The 19,078-nt window shown below is 48.0% G+C and overlaps 1 protein-coding gene across 10 annotated transcripts in view; it reads right to left on the bottom strand.

The window, feature by feature from the left end:
* Positions 1–19,078, bottom strand: part of LOC122383711 (alpha-2-macroglobulin-like) — a 148,532-nt gene that overhangs the window by 30,112 nt on the left and 99,342 nt on the right. For 8 of the 10 annotated variants that reach the window (XM_043370435.1, XM_043370428.1, XM_043370430.1 and 5 more), the window contains 11 exons: positions 10,380–10,557; positions 6,372–6,600; positions 5,897–6,099; positions 5,647–5,729; positions 5,323–5,453; positions 4,866–5,016; positions 4,080–4,318; positions 3,693–3,812; positions 2,752–2,896; positions 2,406–2,572; positions 1,950–2,165 (listed from right to left, as the gene is read on the bottom strand). In XM_043370435.1, the coding sequence (XP_043226370.1) occupies positions 1,950–2,165; positions 2,406–2,572; positions 2,752–2,896; positions 3,693–3,812; positions 4,080–4,318; positions 4,866–5,016; positions 5,323–5,453; positions 5,647–5,729; positions 5,897–6,099; positions 6,372–6,600; positions 10,380–10,557 (1,862 nt within the window). Of the gene's footprint in view, positions 1–1,949; positions 2,166–2,405; positions 2,573–2,751; positions 2,897–3,692; positions 3,813–4,079; positions 4,319–4,865; positions 5,017–5,322; positions 5,454–5,646; positions 5,730–5,896; positions 6,100–6,371; positions 6,601–10,379; positions 10,558–15,228; positions 15,392–19,078 lie in introns of all 10 variants that reach the window. The other 2 variants (XM_043370431.1, XM_043370427.1) reach the window with 1 other exon arrangement.

Below are 19,078 nucleotides of genomic sequence, written 5' to 3' on the forward strand. Positions count from 1 at the left end.
AAGGTCAAGGTCAAGGTCAGGTCAGGTCACCAAAAACGAAATATAGAAAAGAGCATGTGCGACACATGTGTTATGTGTCATTTTATTCATAGAATTCAATAGGCACACTCAATAAGTGATATGGACCACATCTGGATGAATTTTAGGTCAAGGTCAGGTCACGGTCAGGTCAAGTGAGGGCAAATTTTGAAGTTGGTTGTTAACGCCTAAGAAGCTGTCTATCTGATGCAGTTTTTCACGGCGAATCGAATGGTGCTATGATTGTTTCCGAACGAGGTCTAGAACTTCCAAAAAAATCATTTTCCGAAAATTTTGTGTGTCGTGACGTCATAAAATTTTCAATAACTCTCACATTTTTGAACTGATTCTTTTAAAAATTGGTATGTAGGTGCACGTAGACCACTCCTCTGGCATATATTCCGTTTTTCATACACTCAAAATTTTGGAATTTATAATTATTTTCCCCCAAAAATCAGTTTTTTGAGAAAAAATTGGGCCAAAATTCAAAATTTTCAAAAAAGCGAGATAGCCATTTGATAGACAAAGTGAAATCACGTATAACCTTTTTTGTTACGTCTTGATTCCTTTAAAAATGAAGATGTTAGCGGCGTTTGAAATTTTGCCGTTTTTAGGCGAAAATGGCGAACATGACGTCAATTAAACGTCATTTTCTCAAAAATTGTCCAACAGGTTTCGCTCAAAATTTCAGGAAACCGCTTAAATTTAGGTATGTATAATAAGGTACTGAAAGTTTGACGTCACTGGCGTAACGCGTTTAGAAGTTATTTACGAAAAATGGGAGCAGGGGCAGATTCTGCCCCCCCCCCCCCCCAGCGGGGCGCGGGATAAATTTTATTTATGCCTGAAACCTCACAATTTTCCCGCATGTTTTTTTTGAGAAGTGTGTATCGTTTCACTTCTGTGTCTCATATTTAAAGGGACCCTCCCACCTTAGCATTAGCTTTGAGTTGAGATAGCCAAAATGGGGTCCCTGGCTCACAATTACCGGTTTCGGCACTCACAACATCGAGAAATGCCTTAAATCGGAAATATTGAATTTCAAAATTGCAGCATTTTGATTCAGAGGGGCTAATGCATAGGAATACCCCTCTGAATGTGTGACGTCAGCGCAGATATCTAACGATTTTTAAATGTTTGACTAAAACGTTTTGTATATGGTTTTGTAGCACGCGGTGGTGTATGCTGCTTTGCGCGCAACAAGTGCCGCACTTTCAGCTGCCAAACTATTGCTTCCAAATAAAGTCGCTAGGAACAGCGGAGATCCCAAAAAGTAAACAAAAGTAAAAGTCTAATATCTTGAAAATCGGTGAATATTTTTCGGTGAAATTTAGTAGATATTCGTTTTCGCTCTTTCTGAACCGAGCGACATCACTTTCATGCCAATTCATAAACTTTTTTGAAGGTGGGAGGGTCCCTTTAATGAAAATTTCTATGTGCGATCTTATATCCCTAAAACTTACATACAACTCTTTGTGTTATTTACCGGCATAACAACATTAGCTTGAAGTAACGATGCTGTTAAAAGTAGGGATTACAGGTCCAAGAATCATACCTTGTGATACATTTCAACATCAGTCTTGAAACGATTCTCACAGAGCCAATTGATCAACTTGCCTCGTAAGGTGGATCATGTTACCCCACCCATGGGGTAAGGTGATCAATGTGTAATACCTTTCTTATCCTTTTTTCAAAGAGCATTTCCTAGAAGACTTTGCAAAGTTTTTCGACGAGTAAATGGGCGCAAGGGACCAGCTATCATTTGGTACATGAATTAGTTATTGGTTCCCTTTAATATGGCGTCAAAGAAGCAAAGTAGAAAAAGTGGCTGAACTTATACTACTTTACCCTAGTCCCCCAGGCCAATGACCTGCACCAGTTTCTCTGACCTCTGACACGGGGTCAGAGGTCACTCCCCTGAGGTCACTGACCTGCACCAGCGCGCAGCCGTCGCCCTCGGCTCGGGCGAACACCCGCGCCGGCAGTCTGTCCAGCTGTCGGGTCTGCACCAGCAGCTGGTTGGCCGGCGTGATGCGGAACTCCTCCGCGCCCAGCGGCTCGCTCACTCGGACACGCAGCTCGGAGGTGGCGGAGCGCGGCAGGGCGGCTGAGAAACTGGCCAGCGCCTCCAGAGCCAGCACCGTGTCCTGAGGGGACGCACCGGTTAGAGGGGCCGACGCCCGGTTGGCCACAGTCTGGATAATATTGTTACTTCACAGGTCTGATTTTGGACACACGCGTTTCCATTTGAACAACAACCTCAAACAGATAATCGTTACGAACATCATATAAGCCAGCGTAAGGACAACTGCTTACATCAACTAGGTTTATACAAATTCCTCCAAGCTCAACCGTCGATCGTTTACCCACAACAACCCAGTCCATACCTGAGTGGAGACGAACCCTCCCCCGCTATTTCTCTGCTCGTTGATCCAGCGAACCGCGGCAAGAGCGTCTCCAAAGTACTCGGTGTCTCCTGCCTTCTGCAGCAGCTCCATGGTCAGGATGTTGTAGGCTCCAATCTCCACACTCAACGCCTTGTTTTCCTCAGAATCTAGGGATAGAAAGCCGACATCAACCCTACACATCGTCCATAATTATAATTATTTCGAAGGAGACAGGACAGTTAAGTTTTGAGCCCTTTCATCGCATCAATCACGCCTGCTGATTGCTCAATTCATTGAGTCATGGCTATATATTGTCGGTTAAAAAACTTTGACGGCGCGCAATTACCTGAGTTCTGCCAGTAGAGCATTCCGTCAGCGTATTTGGCTCTGGCCTTGAGCTTCGCGAGGCCAGCTCGAGCCTCGACTAGGTGTCCCGCGAGGGCTCTGGCGTGAGTCCGCAGCGTTAGGGTGTATATGTCCGAGCTGGAGTCCTGTAAATGTCAAACATCGGCGTCAACTCGTCATTCAACGACTACCTATGCATTGACGTTGAAAAGTGGAGTGGCAGCACGTAGCTGTAAGTACCTATCTACATGAGACGTGTTTGCGTACTACCTTGGCCCGCTCATCTGTTGAACCCTGCTAATGCCGACGTCCTTTTCCCGAACACAGGTTCTTTCACATCTGTCTCTAACACCCTAAAGGCCGCCGTCCACTGCGACGGAATTCCGTCCGGAGTCCGTCAGGAATGTCGCCGCACGCTGACCGCATCCGGACCGCAGACGGAAAGCTCACGGACACTTGCTAACAATTTGTGAAGAGCAATTATCAGTTATTACAAAAGAAAATATAGCAATTGACTAGCATAACATAGTGCTGCCATGTCAGAGAAATTATGTTTACTTACTTCATCTTGAAAGAGCTGAAATTATTTCTTAGATTTGCAATTGAAAACTCGAAGACGGAAGACTGTACCTGTCCGCGTCCGTTCCGCCTGCGTTCTCCGCAGAAAAAGTTCAACATGTCGGACTTTGTTATTACGTTTCCGTAGCAACCGCTTCCGAAACGCATGCGGAGAGCTGACGGAAAATCAACAGCTGATTGCCGTTCGGATGCGGTCCGCACGGAACTCACACGATTTCCGTACGGACCGGATGCGCCCATAAGGCTCTGTGTTAAATTCCGTACGGACCGCAAGCGTTCCGCACAGTGGACGGCGGCCTTAAGAAGTTTCATTGGACTCAGGCAGGGAATCTCTGCGCTTCGCCCACCCTTGCCGCCACTGACCTGGTACAGACATCGGAAGGCGTCAGCCAGCGTGTCGGGTTTCAGTGTGACAGATGAGCGCAGCAGGGCGATCGTGACGTAGGCAGTCAGAGCCTGCTGTCCGCCGCCCGACACTCCGCCCTGCCAACAGAGTCTCCGTATCAGAGCCACGGCCCGTAGTTATACGCCGACGGGAACACCGCGCGCAAATGCATGACAAGTTTCCGTATCAGAGCCACGGCCCGTAGTTATGCCGACGGGAACATCGGGCGCAAGCGCACAGCGAGACCTCTGCAGCCCTAGCTGTGGAAACGGGAAGTATTGCTATTTGATAAGTGTTGCTAAGATTATGAAGCGGAGCTCCGATCACATCATATAGTTGATAGTTTCGTCTAACACAGCACACACCTTCATTCCCTGGTGAAGAACCCTTCCGACGGACGGAAAGCAGCCATCGGACGTCTGTTTATCCTCGATCCATCTGACGCTCCCGGTGAGGTCGTCCTCGTCGATGAAAATGAAGCTCTTGGCCTCGCCGAACGACTTGACGACAAAGGCGGTCAGCCACATGGAGCCGGAGCTGTCCGAGTTGCCGAACGCAGAGTATGACTGGTCGTCATGTCGGTACGTCAGCTCCCGCTGGTATCCTGTGGGCAGAAATGTACATCAGCTGAGGCTGGAGATGCATCTCGATGCATTTCAGCTTGCATGATGCAGTCTTTTGTGTGATCTCAGCGACAAAGACTTGCGAGTCTGAAGTCGCAATGCAAGAGGTGCTTAAGCGAAGTTAGCTGTACCCATTTCGATTAAACGATTTCACTGAAGTAAGTGCACTCAGGGCCAGTTCGAATTTATGACTTCAGCCCGCTGGAGTGACCGTCAGCACTAGTGATGTCAATTACGGAAAATCGGAATACCGATACCAAACAAAATACCAACCAAAACCGTGGGAAATTACCGAAACCAAACCAACTTGGGAACATGAGGAAAATACCAACTTTTTACCAACTTCTTAGCCTTTTATAGGTACATAAGTGAGGGTTTATAATATCAACAAAATAACAAACACATTAGGATTGAAATACCAAATACCAAGTTGGTATCGGTTTGGTATCGGTATACCAAAAAGTTGGTATCCGATTGACATGTCTAGTCAGCACGCCACACAGCCGATGCTTGGCCAGCCGAGCGCACCTGTTTTCATGTATTTGACGAGTTTGTCTTTGAGCGTCTCGGTGAGCTCGCCGACGGCCACCAGGTAGTTCATGACGTGGATGTTGGGCGCGAACTTGACCATGTTCTGCTCCCCGCAGCCGGTCGGCAGGCGCACCAGCGATTCCAGATTCTGTCCGGGTGGGTGGGACACAGTGAGAGACCGTTACCGACACTAGTTAGATGTGAGTTTCCGACATAATGCACCGCAACGGTTAAATTAGAGGGTTTTGTATAAGCAAATGCATGTAAAAGTACCTGTAGTTAAACAGGGCCTAAAATGTGAACATTTTCATGCAAGAATATAACATATGTCGTCATTCCACGTATAGTCGATAGGACAAACGCCACTGTAAGATAGACATCAGATTCGATGATATTGCTATGACGTGTTTGGTCCGCGTCCTGAGCCGAGCTGGCTTTGCGATCTGCCACGTACGTCGATGCTGGGTCCGAGCAGGTCGCCCACCACCTCCACCCGGGCGCGCTCCGAGCCGGCCACCAAGTCGGCGGGCAGGCTCAGCGACCAAGACACGTCCATGACGCTGCCTCCCTGCTGGCCGTCACCGGCTGAAACAACGGCCGCGGAGAGAGCTGACGGCGAGCCGACTGGCAGCCGGGCTGTACTCAATGACAGACGCACATACCTACTCTTAGGTCTGTGACTGAAGACTGGGCACAACAGAAGCATGACATTCAATTGACATTACTCTATATAGCTTTTCAGAGTCTGCCTCTCGTATTCGACGCTCATACTACTCACATGTGCTGCAGAGGAAGCTAGAATTGACGAACTCCCTCTCGTATCCTTCGGGCTCAACCAGGACGGGTCTAGTCACCGCGTCACTGTTAACGACAAAACAAAACATCTTCAGCATCCGGTGGCTATTGTTACCATTTCAATGGCAAACGACAGAAAAAAGAGCACAGCATTAGTTGGAACATCACGTAGTCAAAATCTATCTGCATTGCCGCTCGTCCAGCCCCACCCTCCGAGCGGCGCCGGCTCTGACCTGAAATAGAGCACGGTCTCGGGTCCGCAGGCGGCCGGGTACTCGGGGTACACCTCGGCCACCGTGGTGATGTTGACGTCGCCCAGCGCGGAGGGACGCAGTCGGAACGGCACCACCACGCTGTCGCCGGCCGGCACGCAGAGCGTCTCCACCGGCGGCGAGAGGGTCTCGTACTCCTCAGAGGCCACCAGAGTCAGCTTCACCTGTTATTAGGGAGACAGCGGAGCAGTGAGATTATCTCGGCGAAAGTTTTACGGCTCCAACTGAGCGACTGATAGACTCGAACGGAGTGAAGGGGGGATGATAACCGTGCGACTTTACGTTTTTCTTGTGCAAGGGGAAGTAGAATTATCTGTTAGTAATTTATAGTGAGCTGATCTTATGAAAAGACCTCTGTCCAGACAACTGAGCCGCTGGTTTCCGCGGCGCCCCGTTTCCTGTCGGGTCCCGCGGAGCGGCGCGGCGGTGAGCTCACCGGCAGGTCGTCCTGGTGGTAGTTGCGGACCGACACCTTGAGCACCAGCGTCTCGCCGCGTTTCACCGAGTACGGCAGCGTGTAGGCGACGAAGAACGGCTGGAAGCTGGTCAGAGAGGCCGTCTCCGAGACGCCCAGACCGGCCGTCTCGGAGGTGCACACGGCGCCGGCCACCCACTCGGTGATGGTGTCGGGCACCTCCTGGTTCAGCGTCACCGTCCCGTCCTCACTGCAGTAACAAATACAGCGTCACCTTTACTGCAGTTACAGATACAGCGTCACCTTTACTGCAGTAACAGATACAGCGTCACCGTCCCGTCCTCACTGCTGTAACAAATACAGCGTCACCGTCCCGTCCTCACTGCTGTAACAAATACAGCGTCACCGTCCCATCCTCGCTGCAGTAACAAATACAGCGTCACCGTCCCGTCCTCGCTGCAGTAACAAATACAGCGTCACCGTCCCGTCCTCACTGCTGTAACAAATACAGCGTCACGGTCCCGTCCTCGCTGCGGTAACAAATACAGCGTCACCGTCCCGTCCTCGCTGCAGTAACAAATACAGCGTCACCGTCCCGTCCTCGCTGCAGTAACAAATACAGCGTCACCGTCCCGTCCTCACTGCAGTAACAAATACAGCGTCACCTTTACTGCAGTAACAAATACAGCGTCACCGTCCCGTCCTCGCTGCGGTAACAAATACAGCGTCACCGTCCCGTTCTCGCTGCGGTAACAAATACAGCGTCACCGTCCCGTCCTCGCTGCGGCAACAAATACAGCGTCACCGTCCCGTCCTCGCTGCGGTAACAAATACAGCGTCACCGTCCCGTCCTCACTGCAGTAACAAATACAGCGTCACCGTCCCGTCCTCACTGCAGTAACAGATACAGCGTCACCGTCCCGTCCTCACTGCAGTAACAGATACAGCGTCACCGTCCCGTCCTCACTGCAGTAACAAATACAGCGTCACCTTTACTGCAGTAACAGATACAGCGTCACCGTCCCGTCCTCACTGCAGTAACAAATACAGCGTCACCGTCCCGTCCTCGCTGCAGTAACAAATACAGCGTCACCGTCCCGTCCTCACTGCAGTAACAAATACAGCGTCACCTTTACTGCAGTAACAGATACAGCGTCACCGTCCCGTCCTCACTGCAGTAACAAATACAGCGTCACCTTTACTGCAGTAACCGATACAGCGTCACCGTCCCGTCCTCGCTGCAGTAACAAATACAGCGTCACCGTCCCGTCCTCGCTGCAGTAACAAATACAGCGTCACCTTTACTGCAGTAACAGATACAGCGTCACCGTCCCGTCCTCACTGCAGTAACAAATACAGCGTCACCGTCCCGTCCTCACTGCGGTAACAAATACAGCGTCACCGTCCCGTCCTCACTGCTGTAACAAATACAGCGTCACCTTTACTGCAGTAACAGATACAGCGTCACCGTCCCGGCCTCGCTGCAGTAACAAATACAGCGTCACCGTCCCGTCCTCGCTGCAGTAACAAATACAGCGTCACCGTCCCGTCCTCGCTGCGGTAAAAAATACAGCGTCACCGTCCCGTCCTCACTGCAGTAACAAATACAGCGTCACCGTCCCGTCCTCACTGCAGTAACAAATACAGCGTCACCGTCCCGTCCTCACTGCAGTAACAGATACAGCGTCACCGTACCGTCCTCACTGCAGTAACAGATACAGCGTCACCGTCCCGTCCTCACTGCAGTAACAAATACAGCGTCACCTTTACTGCAGTAACAGATACAGCGTCACCGTCCCGTCCTCACTGCAGCAACAAATACAGCGTCACCGTCCCGTCCTCGCTGCAGTAACAAATACAGCGTCACCGTCCCGTCCTCACTGCAGTAACAAATACAGCGTCACCGTCCCGTCCTCACTGCAGTAACAAATACAGCGTCACCTTTACTGCAGTAACAGATACAGCGTCACCGTCCCGTCCTCACTGCAGTAACAAAAACAGCGTCACCTTTACTGCAGTAACAGATACAGCGTCACCGTCCCGTCCTCGCTGCAGTAACAAATACAGCGTTTCCGTCCCGTCCTCGCTGCAGTAACAAATACAGCGTCACCTTTACTGCAGTAACAGATACAGCGTCACCGTCCCGTCCTCGCTGCAGTAACAAATACAGCGTCACCGTCCCGTCCTCACTGCAGTAACAAATACAGCGTCACCGTCCCGTCCTCACTGCTGTAACAAATACAGCGTCACCTTTACTGCAGTAACAGATACAGCGTAACCGTCCCGTCCTCGCTGCAGTAACAAATACAGCGTCACCTTTACTGCAGTAACAGACACAGCGTCACCGTCCCGTCCTCACTGCAGTAACAAATACAGCGTCACCGTCCCGTCCTCACTGCAGTAACAAATACAGCGTCACCGTCCCGTCCTCACTGCTGTAACAAATACAGCGTCACCTTTACTGCAGTAACAGATACAGCGTCACCGTCCCGTCCTCGCTGCAGTAACAAATACAGCGTCACCTTTACTGCAGTAACAGACACAGCGTCACCGTCCCGTCCTCACTGCAGTAACAAATACAGCGTCACCGTCCCGTCCTCACTGCAGTAACAAATACAGCGTCACCTTTACTGCAGTAATAAATACAGCGTCACCGTCACGTCCTCACTGCAGTAACAAATGCAGCGTCACCGTCCCGTCCTCGCTACAGTAACAAATATAACAGCGTCACCGTCCCGTCCTCACTGCAGTAACAAATACAGCGTCACCGTCCCGTCCTCACTGCAGTAACAAATACAGCGTCACCTTTACTGCAGTAACAGATACAGCGTCACCGTCCCGTCCTCACTGCAGTAACAAATACAGCGTCACCTTTACTGCAGTAACAGATACAGCGTCACCGTCCCGTCCTCGCTGCAGTAACAAATACAGCGTCACCGTCCCGTCCTCACTGCAGTAACAAATACAGCGTCACCTTTACTGCAGTAACAGATACAGCGTCACCGTCCCTCCCCCACCGCAGTAACAAATACAGCGTCACCGTCCCGTCCTTGCTGCAGTAACAAATACAGCGTCACCTTTACTGCAGTAACAGATACAGCGTCACCGTCCCGTCCTCGCTACAGTAACAAATACCTACAGCGTCACCTTTACTGCAGTAACAGATACAGAGTTACCGTCCCGTCCTCACTGCAGTAATAAATACAGCGTCACCGTGCCGTCCCCGCTGTAGTAAAAAATACAACTTCACTGTCCTGTCCTTACTGAAATAGCAAATACACTACCATCTTTACTGCACTATAGTTCGTTTTTTTAAGCTTACCCCTCACTGTGAACGTTTTTTTTTTAACACAGCACGTGAATTGCTAGCTGAATTACTGAGAAAACTGATTGACGCACATTGGTTTGACCAGTTTTCACAGACGATCAATTTCATCAAATTTATTTGCTATTTTACAGACTCATAGCTCGTATTTGCCAATACCTACAGCCCCACAGGGATAGACGACTTCTCAGGAATTATGTCTGAACCAATTAATAAATTGCACGGCGTTTAACATAACGTTACATCGTCGGTGTTCAAAACTTATTTTGGAAATATTATTTATATCTCCAATACAATGTGCGCTAACCGGTTTTCTCATCAATTCAGCTAGCAATTCTCGTGCTGTGTTCAAAGAGACGTTTACAGTGAGGGGCAAACTGAAAAAAACGAACTAAAATAAATACAGCGTCACGGTCCCGTCCTCACTGCAGTAGCAAATATAGCGCCAACTGTACTGCAGTAACAACTATAGCGTCAACGTTCCGAATCCGCCCTCACTGCAGTAACAAATACATAGGTACAGCGTCACACTTAGGTACAGCAGGAATAAATACAGCGTCACCTCACCGTCCCGTCCTTAGTGCCATGTTAAACGCAGTTATCAAATAGCACCGGGTGCGTCTTGTGTATTCCTTTTAATGTCGGCATGTGTGTCATTTACCACGGTAGTTTCAAGGGATGTGTATCAGCCCCTCCCAACTGACCTGACCGAGTGCAGGTCGAACAGCCACGTCTCGGGGAAGTAGGTGCGCACCGTCTCGGGGACCTCGGAGGGCTCCGGCTCTGGCGGCGCCTGCCCGCCTTCTTCTGCGCTCCCTGGCTGAGGCGCCGTGCCAGCCGAAGACGCCACGGCCATGCCCGGTAGGCCGGCCTCACTGATCGCTGCCAGGCGGACGGCCAGTACACGGCGGTCACGGCGGGTCACAGAGGGTAGGCCAGCATGGCGGCCATGCTCGTACTTGCAGCTATGTGACGTTAAGCCTACTTCTCCTTTCGACCATGTAAAGTAACAGAACTAATAGACAAAGGCAGACATATCAGTTAACCTTACTGGTACTTCTACTCCATGTTCATACGTTTATTCAATATTAATGCAAAGAAACCAAACGAGGAAGAGAACGCAAATTGGTTATTTATCGTAGTAGGTAGCTAATTGAATAACAAATCATATTGAAACACATGCTGAGTTAGGATTGCATGCTTGAACCATTTTTTTCTTTTTACACCTAGCTCGCAGCAACGCATACTAGAACAGAGCAGCGGCATGCCGACAAACAAGTGGTGCATGCACGGGGAAACAGCAGAGAAGTGCCAAACATGCTGCCATACGAACAGGCAAAGGAAAGACAGTCCTGAATAAAAAGCCAGCAATATTTTTCGCAAGCAGTTTTCTGTACCCATCACTATATACATAGTACCCAATTAACCTTCGCCCCAGTGGGGGGGGGGGGGGCATATGTTACCACCCTGTCGCGTTTTTTGCGTGTGAATAAAAAACCGCGGCGCGTAGCGCCGCGCCGCTTGGGGTAGCTTTTGGTACATCAATTTTGGACAATGTGTGAATTTTTTGACCCCAGGTCATGTCAGGTCAGGTCACCAGGTCAATTAAACTGACCAAGCCTAAAAAAAGTTTGCAATCATGTTCAGCCTGCAGTGTTTGTCAGAAAGGTTTTAAACTTGTTGGATTGCATGCTGTTATGGGCGCCTACAATTTGTATATCTCGGATTTTTTACATCTGTGACCTAAGGTCAGGTCAGTGGCGTGACCTTACCATTACAAGTCAATGGAGAAAAATGAAAATGCCTCTAGATCCGTGTGTACGCATCGGAACAGTACAAATATTTCAGACTCACAATGATTTAGTCCACTCGTGATGACCAAGGTGTCATTTTTGCTGATAGACTCTAGATAGGTCATCCGAGGTCACTTGAGGCTACAAACAGTTTTTTTTGCCAATAACTCACGATTGGAACAAGATAGAACGCTGGGGATGGTCTCATTGTGTTTGTCTTGTTGAGACGCATCGACTGATATGCAACATGACCTTTTCCGGTCAGGTCATGACCTTGACCTGAGGTCAAATTTTCAAGTTGACCTTTCAAGGTCAAATTATAGTTCATTCGACGCGACTCGGCGAGAGGAACACGATTCTGGCAATAGAAATGTCGTGGCTTTTTGTAGTCGAAAGTTATTGTCGAAAAACACTTTTCGTAAAAACACCTATTTTTGGAGTTTTTGCCCTCTGGAGGCTAAACCGTTGACCTGAGGTCAATATTGATAATGACCTTTTCAAAAGAAGAGTTCACAAGCTATCGTTTGCTGTTCCATGCGTTTTTCTAGCTACCATAGTTCCTGAGATAGCGGCATGTTTTCTGAAAAATATAATGACAATTGGCAAATTTTGACCTTTGATGACCTCTGGTGACCCCAATATTGCTCTAAGGTGAAAAATGACCGAAATACTTTCAAACGTACGCATTGAGAGCTATCGACTGCTTTTTACCGCGTCTTTCTAGCCCTCTTAGTTTTTGAGTTAGAGGTGGGTGGTAACATATGCCCCCCCCCCCCCTCACTAGGGCGAAGTTGGCTGAGACCGCCACTGGGGCGCGGGTTAAAAGACTCGAAGGAGGTCATTAAACTCAGCACTGTTATCTACGTGTATGTACATAAGTATGAGTAGTACCAAACACCACCTAGCGAAAAGCAAGAGCATAAATGCATGCTTATTTGGTATAGTTTTACATCAACCTAACTCTTTTCTATGCAAATGTATGTGAATATATATGAATAGTAAGTATATACGTGTGTTAATGCATAATTTACACGTTGTTAGGGCTGTGTGTAAGCGTGTAACGCACCTATTATACGTTTCAGACCCTCTGGAACAGTCCTTTTTGGCTCTTTCTCGTTACCAAAACGTTTGATTTCAACCAAACTTTGACACGATTAATTTCAAGGCCCTACCTAATTTTTACTAATATGGTCTTTTAACAAAATGTCAAAATGAAAGGCACTTGCCATTGACTTGTAATGGTAAAAATTGGCCGAAAAACTCTGCGCCGTGGTAGAGGCTAGCATGGCGTAGCAGTGTCAGCTGTTGTGCCGCAGCTAAGCTCCGCCCACTGCGCCGCGACACTGTAACCGGTCATTCGCCGCTCGGGGCAGGCCCATGTCGTCCCCTATCTCCGCGTGTGTCCACTAGCACGAATGACGTCACGCATGTGGGCGGAGCTATGGGCGGAGCCTAACGCACGCGGCAGTCCAAGCCCAAGATTACTTTACTACGGTCCAAGCCGCCATATTTGAATTTTTGGGTGAAGTCAATTTATATGGATAGCTTGGTGACAGTTTAGCTATACGAATAATAATTTATTATAGATGTGCGTATGCTCAGCTTGGAGTTGCAATTAAAGTTCCGCACCGCATAGATTCGAACTCGGGACCTTTGGAATACTGCGCGGGCACGCTAACCACTACACTACCGCGACCGCGCGGCGGCCGGCGGCAGGGAGGCTGCGGAGACATGGGGGGACATTTTACGCTTTTGTGAAAAAAGCAAAAGATTTAGCAAAAAACACGTAATAGATAACTTGCAGAAAATTGTCTGCTCTTTCAGATAAAATACTTAGGTTTGATATATCTTGTGCAGACTTCATTCTACAGTGCTTCGAAAATCGCTCATTTACATGGGGATTGAACGGGGCTTCGAGACTTGACTCCAAATGACGTCACGAGCTGACGTCACGAAAAGGTAGAATCGCCGGACGACCCTACCTGGTATATAGGGCCTTGGCTCGGGGTCAGAGCGGTGCGGAGCTCTGACAGACTGGAGCGAGACACACGCTAACGCAGGTATCCTTGCGTGAATATGTAGGTATGTGCCCTATCTCGCGCGGAGTGAATAAGGATGAAGAATGCAATGCAGATCGTTGTATGTATAAAACGATAAGCACTCCTTCTAACAGAATGTTATTCCATACAGACTTAAAATAATCTAATTTACAATAGTTCATAGCGAGCCTCTCCGCAGCCGTTTTCCTACCGGCTATTGTACATTTTAGGAGTAACGGGACAGAATCTACCGGACTGTCTTTGCATTCAACGGTCTTATTTAATTAAGGATATCCACATATGTACTTGCATTTGTTTTTTTAATAGTTTTAAAGAATAATTTTATTTTTATTTTTGGGTGAAAATATTCAATTTTTCCTGGATATTTCCACAATGCTTTACTTTAAGAATATTGTTGATAGATCTTAGGCCCGAAAAACAATAAAACAGGGATGAGATATAGGATGACTCAATCTGAAAATGTAGATATGCAATATCGAGAGATCTCCCATCCTTCATTCCCCCTTGTCAGTCTCTCGTCTATAGGTTTATAGTCTATAGTCTCTCATCTATAGCGAAATCTCTATCTTCGTCACTTGTCTCTGGTCTGGTCTACCATCTTTTGTGTCTGTCTTTCGTCTATCGTCTTTGTCTCATGTCTCTGCTCTAGCGTTTATGCATATTGTATGTTGTCCACCTCCACTAGCCAACGTTTGCCGTTCGTCTCATTGTCACTTTGTCTCCTCTTCCTTTGTCTTTCTTCCTCCGTCCTTATTTGTCGTAGTATGCAACTTATTAAAAGTTCATGACATGCAAACAAGTGCTCCACACCGCTGCGCTGCGCGCGCGGCCCGCACGCCGGCCCGCCAGACTGCGACTGCCGCCGACATGACCCGAGGCTGGACCGCAAGTGGGCGGAGCCAAGCCGCAGTGTGCTAGTGCGTCATGACCAATCAGAGGGGAGACAGCGCCCGGCCTGTGCCAGCCTCTAAGCAGGGCTCTGACGACCTTAACATTATCAGTCAATGACAAGTGCCTTTATTTTTCATTTTTTGTTAATAGACCATATTGATAAAAATTAGGTAGGGATCTCAAACTACCAATGCCAAAGTTTGGTTAAAATCAAACGCATATACAACGAGAAATAGCCGAAAAGGACTGTTCCACAGGGTCTGAAATGCAAAGTACATATATATCTGTATAAGCTAAAAACAGTTATATATATATATATATATATATATATATATATATATATATATATATATATATATATATATATATATATATATATATATTCCGTCGTAGACAATATACATTATGCAAAATACATTCCGTGGTGTAAGTGTAAGGGGTCTATAAAATACAAAAAGGGACGATTTACACGCAATATCGAAGGTTTTAAATGCCAGTCGGGTGCGATGTACACGACGTCTGACCGGTACCCGATCGCCCATACGCCTGGACACCGGGCTAGACATTGGCAACTCAAAGTGCGGGACGACATTCGCCACGGAGAGGCGGCTGGCTACAAACAAGTTTTGGCAGATAGCAGCATTCGTACGTCGCGGCAGCACGATGCGGTGCAGCAGAACGGTGGTCTAGGGGCCTCTTGGGCTTCGTAATGGTCGGCGACCAGCCGAAGTTCAGCAATATAAACAGATTTGGGAGCATCTGGCATCGTGCCACGGTGCGGCAGGCGGACGACTGGGCACTCCAAATACCGGGGACTGGCTCGCTGGCCATGCCGACCATGTCCATGAGCGGACTGCGCATCAGAGGGCAGGGCTGGTCGAAGGTGTCGCAGTTCCAGTGGCCTGGGGACTGCCAGCGCTGGCAGCGGCGCGTCTCTAGGGACACATCCGACAGGGCCAGCCAGCCGCCGTCCTGGGAGCAGCGACCGCTCCGTGAGGGCTCGCAGAGCGACAGTTTCACAGACCAGCAGCTGATGGCGCATACCAATGTAACGACAGTTTCACGGACCAGCAGCTACTGCACATTGCTCACCATTGTTCAGCACGCCCACCTGCGGTTTTAGACTGTTGTTAACTCGCTGTTCAGTTCTTGCCCCGCACCTCACGCAAGAAGATAAGTTACTGGCGTCATATAACCCTCAGAGGTTGGGCACGCCATCAAACCCAATCATCATCAGATGGCGTACATCAATGTAACGACAGTTCCACGGACCAGCAGCTGATGGCGCATACCAACGTAACGACAGGTCCACGGACCAGCAGCTGAGGGCGTACATCGATGTAACGACAGTTTCACGGACCAGCAGCTGATGGCGCATACCAATGTAACGACAGGTCCACGGACCAGCACAAGGCCATCTATAGAAGGTACAGTCACTCCCCCGCCGACCAATCAGAGACAGATCCTGAGTGACGTCACCCCTGATGCTCGCAAGGGGTACTCCATTCCTTTACAACGTAAAAATGACATAGTTACTTAATTTGAAGATTGTTGGTGACACTCTACCCATATCGCTCAACCGTTGATGTCATTGGAAAGTTTAAGTTATTTTCTAGCGATAAAACAGAGCAGCAATATGCTAAGAAATGGCCGGTTTTGAAGATATAGACGATTTAAAAATCCTCTGCAGTTGCAGGAAAGCAACGTAAAAACGCATCGAGCTTATATTTTTACTACGACTAAATCATTTTCGGTAAGTTTTTAGATATGGTATCGATTTAATCAACAACTTTATTACAATATTTTTATTACTTATAGCTTTATTTCAAAATAATGTTTTCAAAAATGGCAACTGTTGGCAAGTAGCTTTGAAACGATTGTGGCGCACCGCGCCATTATTGTACTGAGGCCCCCTTATGATGTCATCAAAAGTGGAGTGACATGGGCTTGGACCAGCAGCTGATGGCGTATGCCAATGTAACGACAGTTCCATGGACTAGAAGCTGATGGGATGTATCATTGTGCGGGTACGGCCCTCCAGCAAAAGAGTGGTTGGTTAGCCTATGTGGTTTTGGTGCAATAACTTTGAATGACATAGGCACTCCTGTAAAATGACTCAATAGAAATGAGAAGGGGGTTCGTGCACACACTTCGGCAATGGTTTTCAACAGCCATTAGACGTATTCATCAATGCAGATCGATTATTGTGATGATGGCAACCAATCACTTAATACCTGGAGGGCCGTACATAATCACAGAACAATTAACCCGCGCCCTGATGGGGGGGGGGCCATTTTGGCCCCCCCTGTGGTTTTTCTTAAATAGCGAGAAAACGGCGGCGCGCAGCGCCGCCAAATTTTGGGTACCTTACCGGGCATCAATTTGACACCTTCACACAAAATTTCAAGTCACAAGTCACCTCAGGTCAGGAGTTATTGAGGTCAAACTGAGGTCATGTTCGAGCAAAAATGAGCAAAAAACATGACATCTTGAAACGCTCACCAATTCTACAGTTAACAAGCAATTTAAAAGTTCTTTATGTGGTTGTGTAGAAAAAAGTCGGCGCTACAAAACTGCTATCTCGGATTTTCGAAATTTTGGAATTTTGACCCCAAAAATCAAAAAAATTGATTTTTTTAGAAAAACTCAAAACATTTCCAAAAAAAATCGAATTTCGAAAAAACCGGAATATATGTGATAGTCCCTGCGCTCTTCGATATACATACCAAATTTTAGATCGATACCTCTTTTTTTGGCCAAGTTATAGCGAAAAAACTGTTGAAAATTGATGACGTCAAATTTTTGAACTCAATTTTTAGCAATTCTAGACCTCGTAGCGCAAAACGGAGACCACCATTGAACTCCCCGTGACGAGCTGCATCGAATCGATACCCATTTTATGCAAAAATATCAACTTTGAAATTTGACCTAATTTGACCTGACCTTGACCTGACCTTGACCTGACCTTGACCAAAACGTGACCTAAGCTGGCCCTTAAGTCTGTCTGACCCACATAATCGCATTTGTCATGTAAAATGAACCATAAAACATGTATCACACGACACTTTCATATTGTGACCCCCCCAGTGACCTGACCTCTGTGACCTGACCTGGTATCAGTGACCTCAAATAGCAAAATATGTGTTTGAAGAACATTTCTCCATCGATGATTTTCAATGAAATGCATTTTACTCGATTTTACAACGCATTTCTTGAAATGCCTGTAAACGGTGAAAATTCAACCTTTGACCTGACCTGTGACGTCATCGGTTTGACCGAGGTCAATGAAATTGGGTCAAAAGGTAGTTCCCCGCTGGGGCTATCCAACACCGTTTACCGCTTGTCGCTATGTTGCGTGGTTCTCGAGATCTGAGGGGGGGGGGCCAAAATGGCCCCCCCCCATCAGACCGCGTTGCTCGGCAGACCCCATCTGGGCGCGGGTTAAACTACAATCACCCTTTACAATGAGAAGCATGATATATATCATATCAAGCCAATTAAGATGCATACATGCGAGTATGCAGAACGATGTGATCCCCAGTTGATCGCTTGTTGCACATCGAGAGCGTTTTCAGCTTTTTCTAATTTTTCGGCGTGGCTTTGAAAAAGGTAAGCTGACAAAATCCGATAAAACGTATGAGCTCTCCCCAATAACAGACAAATGAATGACGATAAATTTCCGTCCCTTTATTTGTTTTATCGTCTAGATTGGGATTTAGGCAGTCGACAAAAAATTTACCCCGCGCCGTGCTGATGGTATGACTTTTCATGCCGCGCTGGGGTGTTGGTGGGTGGGTGGTGGTGGTGGGGGGGGGCGTTTAAGTTTTCACGCCCCTCGTCTAGCTCGGCCCTAGGGCCTCTTAGCAACACGCAGTAAGCGACATTCGAAAGAGCGAGGGAAAATAATGAAGAAAATATATAATTCGGTCATGTTTGGGTCAGGTCAAAAGTAAGGTCACAAGAGGCTATAAAAAGATCGAAATTTGCCTATTTCGACAATTTTTGACATATCGCCGCATAACTAGAGAGCCAGTAGTAACAGCGTCACGGAAACATAGGTGGAGAATTGTGACCAGCTGGGGGTGCTCGGGCGCAGCAAATCCGCCGCCGCCTAGCGGTGACCTTGACCCGCGCCGCCCGGCCGCGGCTCCAAAGCCAAGCCGGCGTGGAATTGGGAGAGGTCGAGCACCCCCAGTCCAGCACAATTCTCCACCCGTGCACGGAAAAGCATATTTGATAGCTCTTATGACGTTCTTTCTGGAGCAAGTTCTCAGATTTAACCTCAGATCGACAAATCAACGTTTCAAATCAACCTCAACTCATCAGTTTAGCATCCAGAAGCAGCAACTCTTAACCCGCGCATGACTGGGGTATTTTCCGTAACGCGGTTGACTGAGGGAGGGGGGCTCTACAGAGCCCCCCCCCCATCTACGAAACTACAGAGTCAATTGTTAAATTCCAAACGGCGTTTGATAGCCCTGGAAAAACTGTTACGTGAAACGTAATTTAATTGACCTTTAGGTCACCGATGACGTCACCAGTCAGGTAAAAGTAAAGTTTAGCAACATTTTAGCTTGTTCACAATGTGGGCTCTGGCCGCTGGGGCATTCCATGATAGATCGTACCAGGCCCGTCACCCTCATCTCTCAGATTTAAATG

The sequence above is a fragment of the Amphibalanus amphitrite genome, unplaced genomic scaffold (assembly GCF_019059575.1).
Source record: "Amphibalanus amphitrite isolate SeventyFive unplaced genomic scaffold, NRLGWU_Aamphi_draft 000170F_arrow, whole genome shotgun sequence".
In the NCBI taxonomy this organism is placed as follows: domain Eukaryota; kingdom Metazoa; phylum Arthropoda; class Thecostraca; order Balanomorpha; family Balanidae; genus Amphibalanus; species Amphibalanus amphitrite.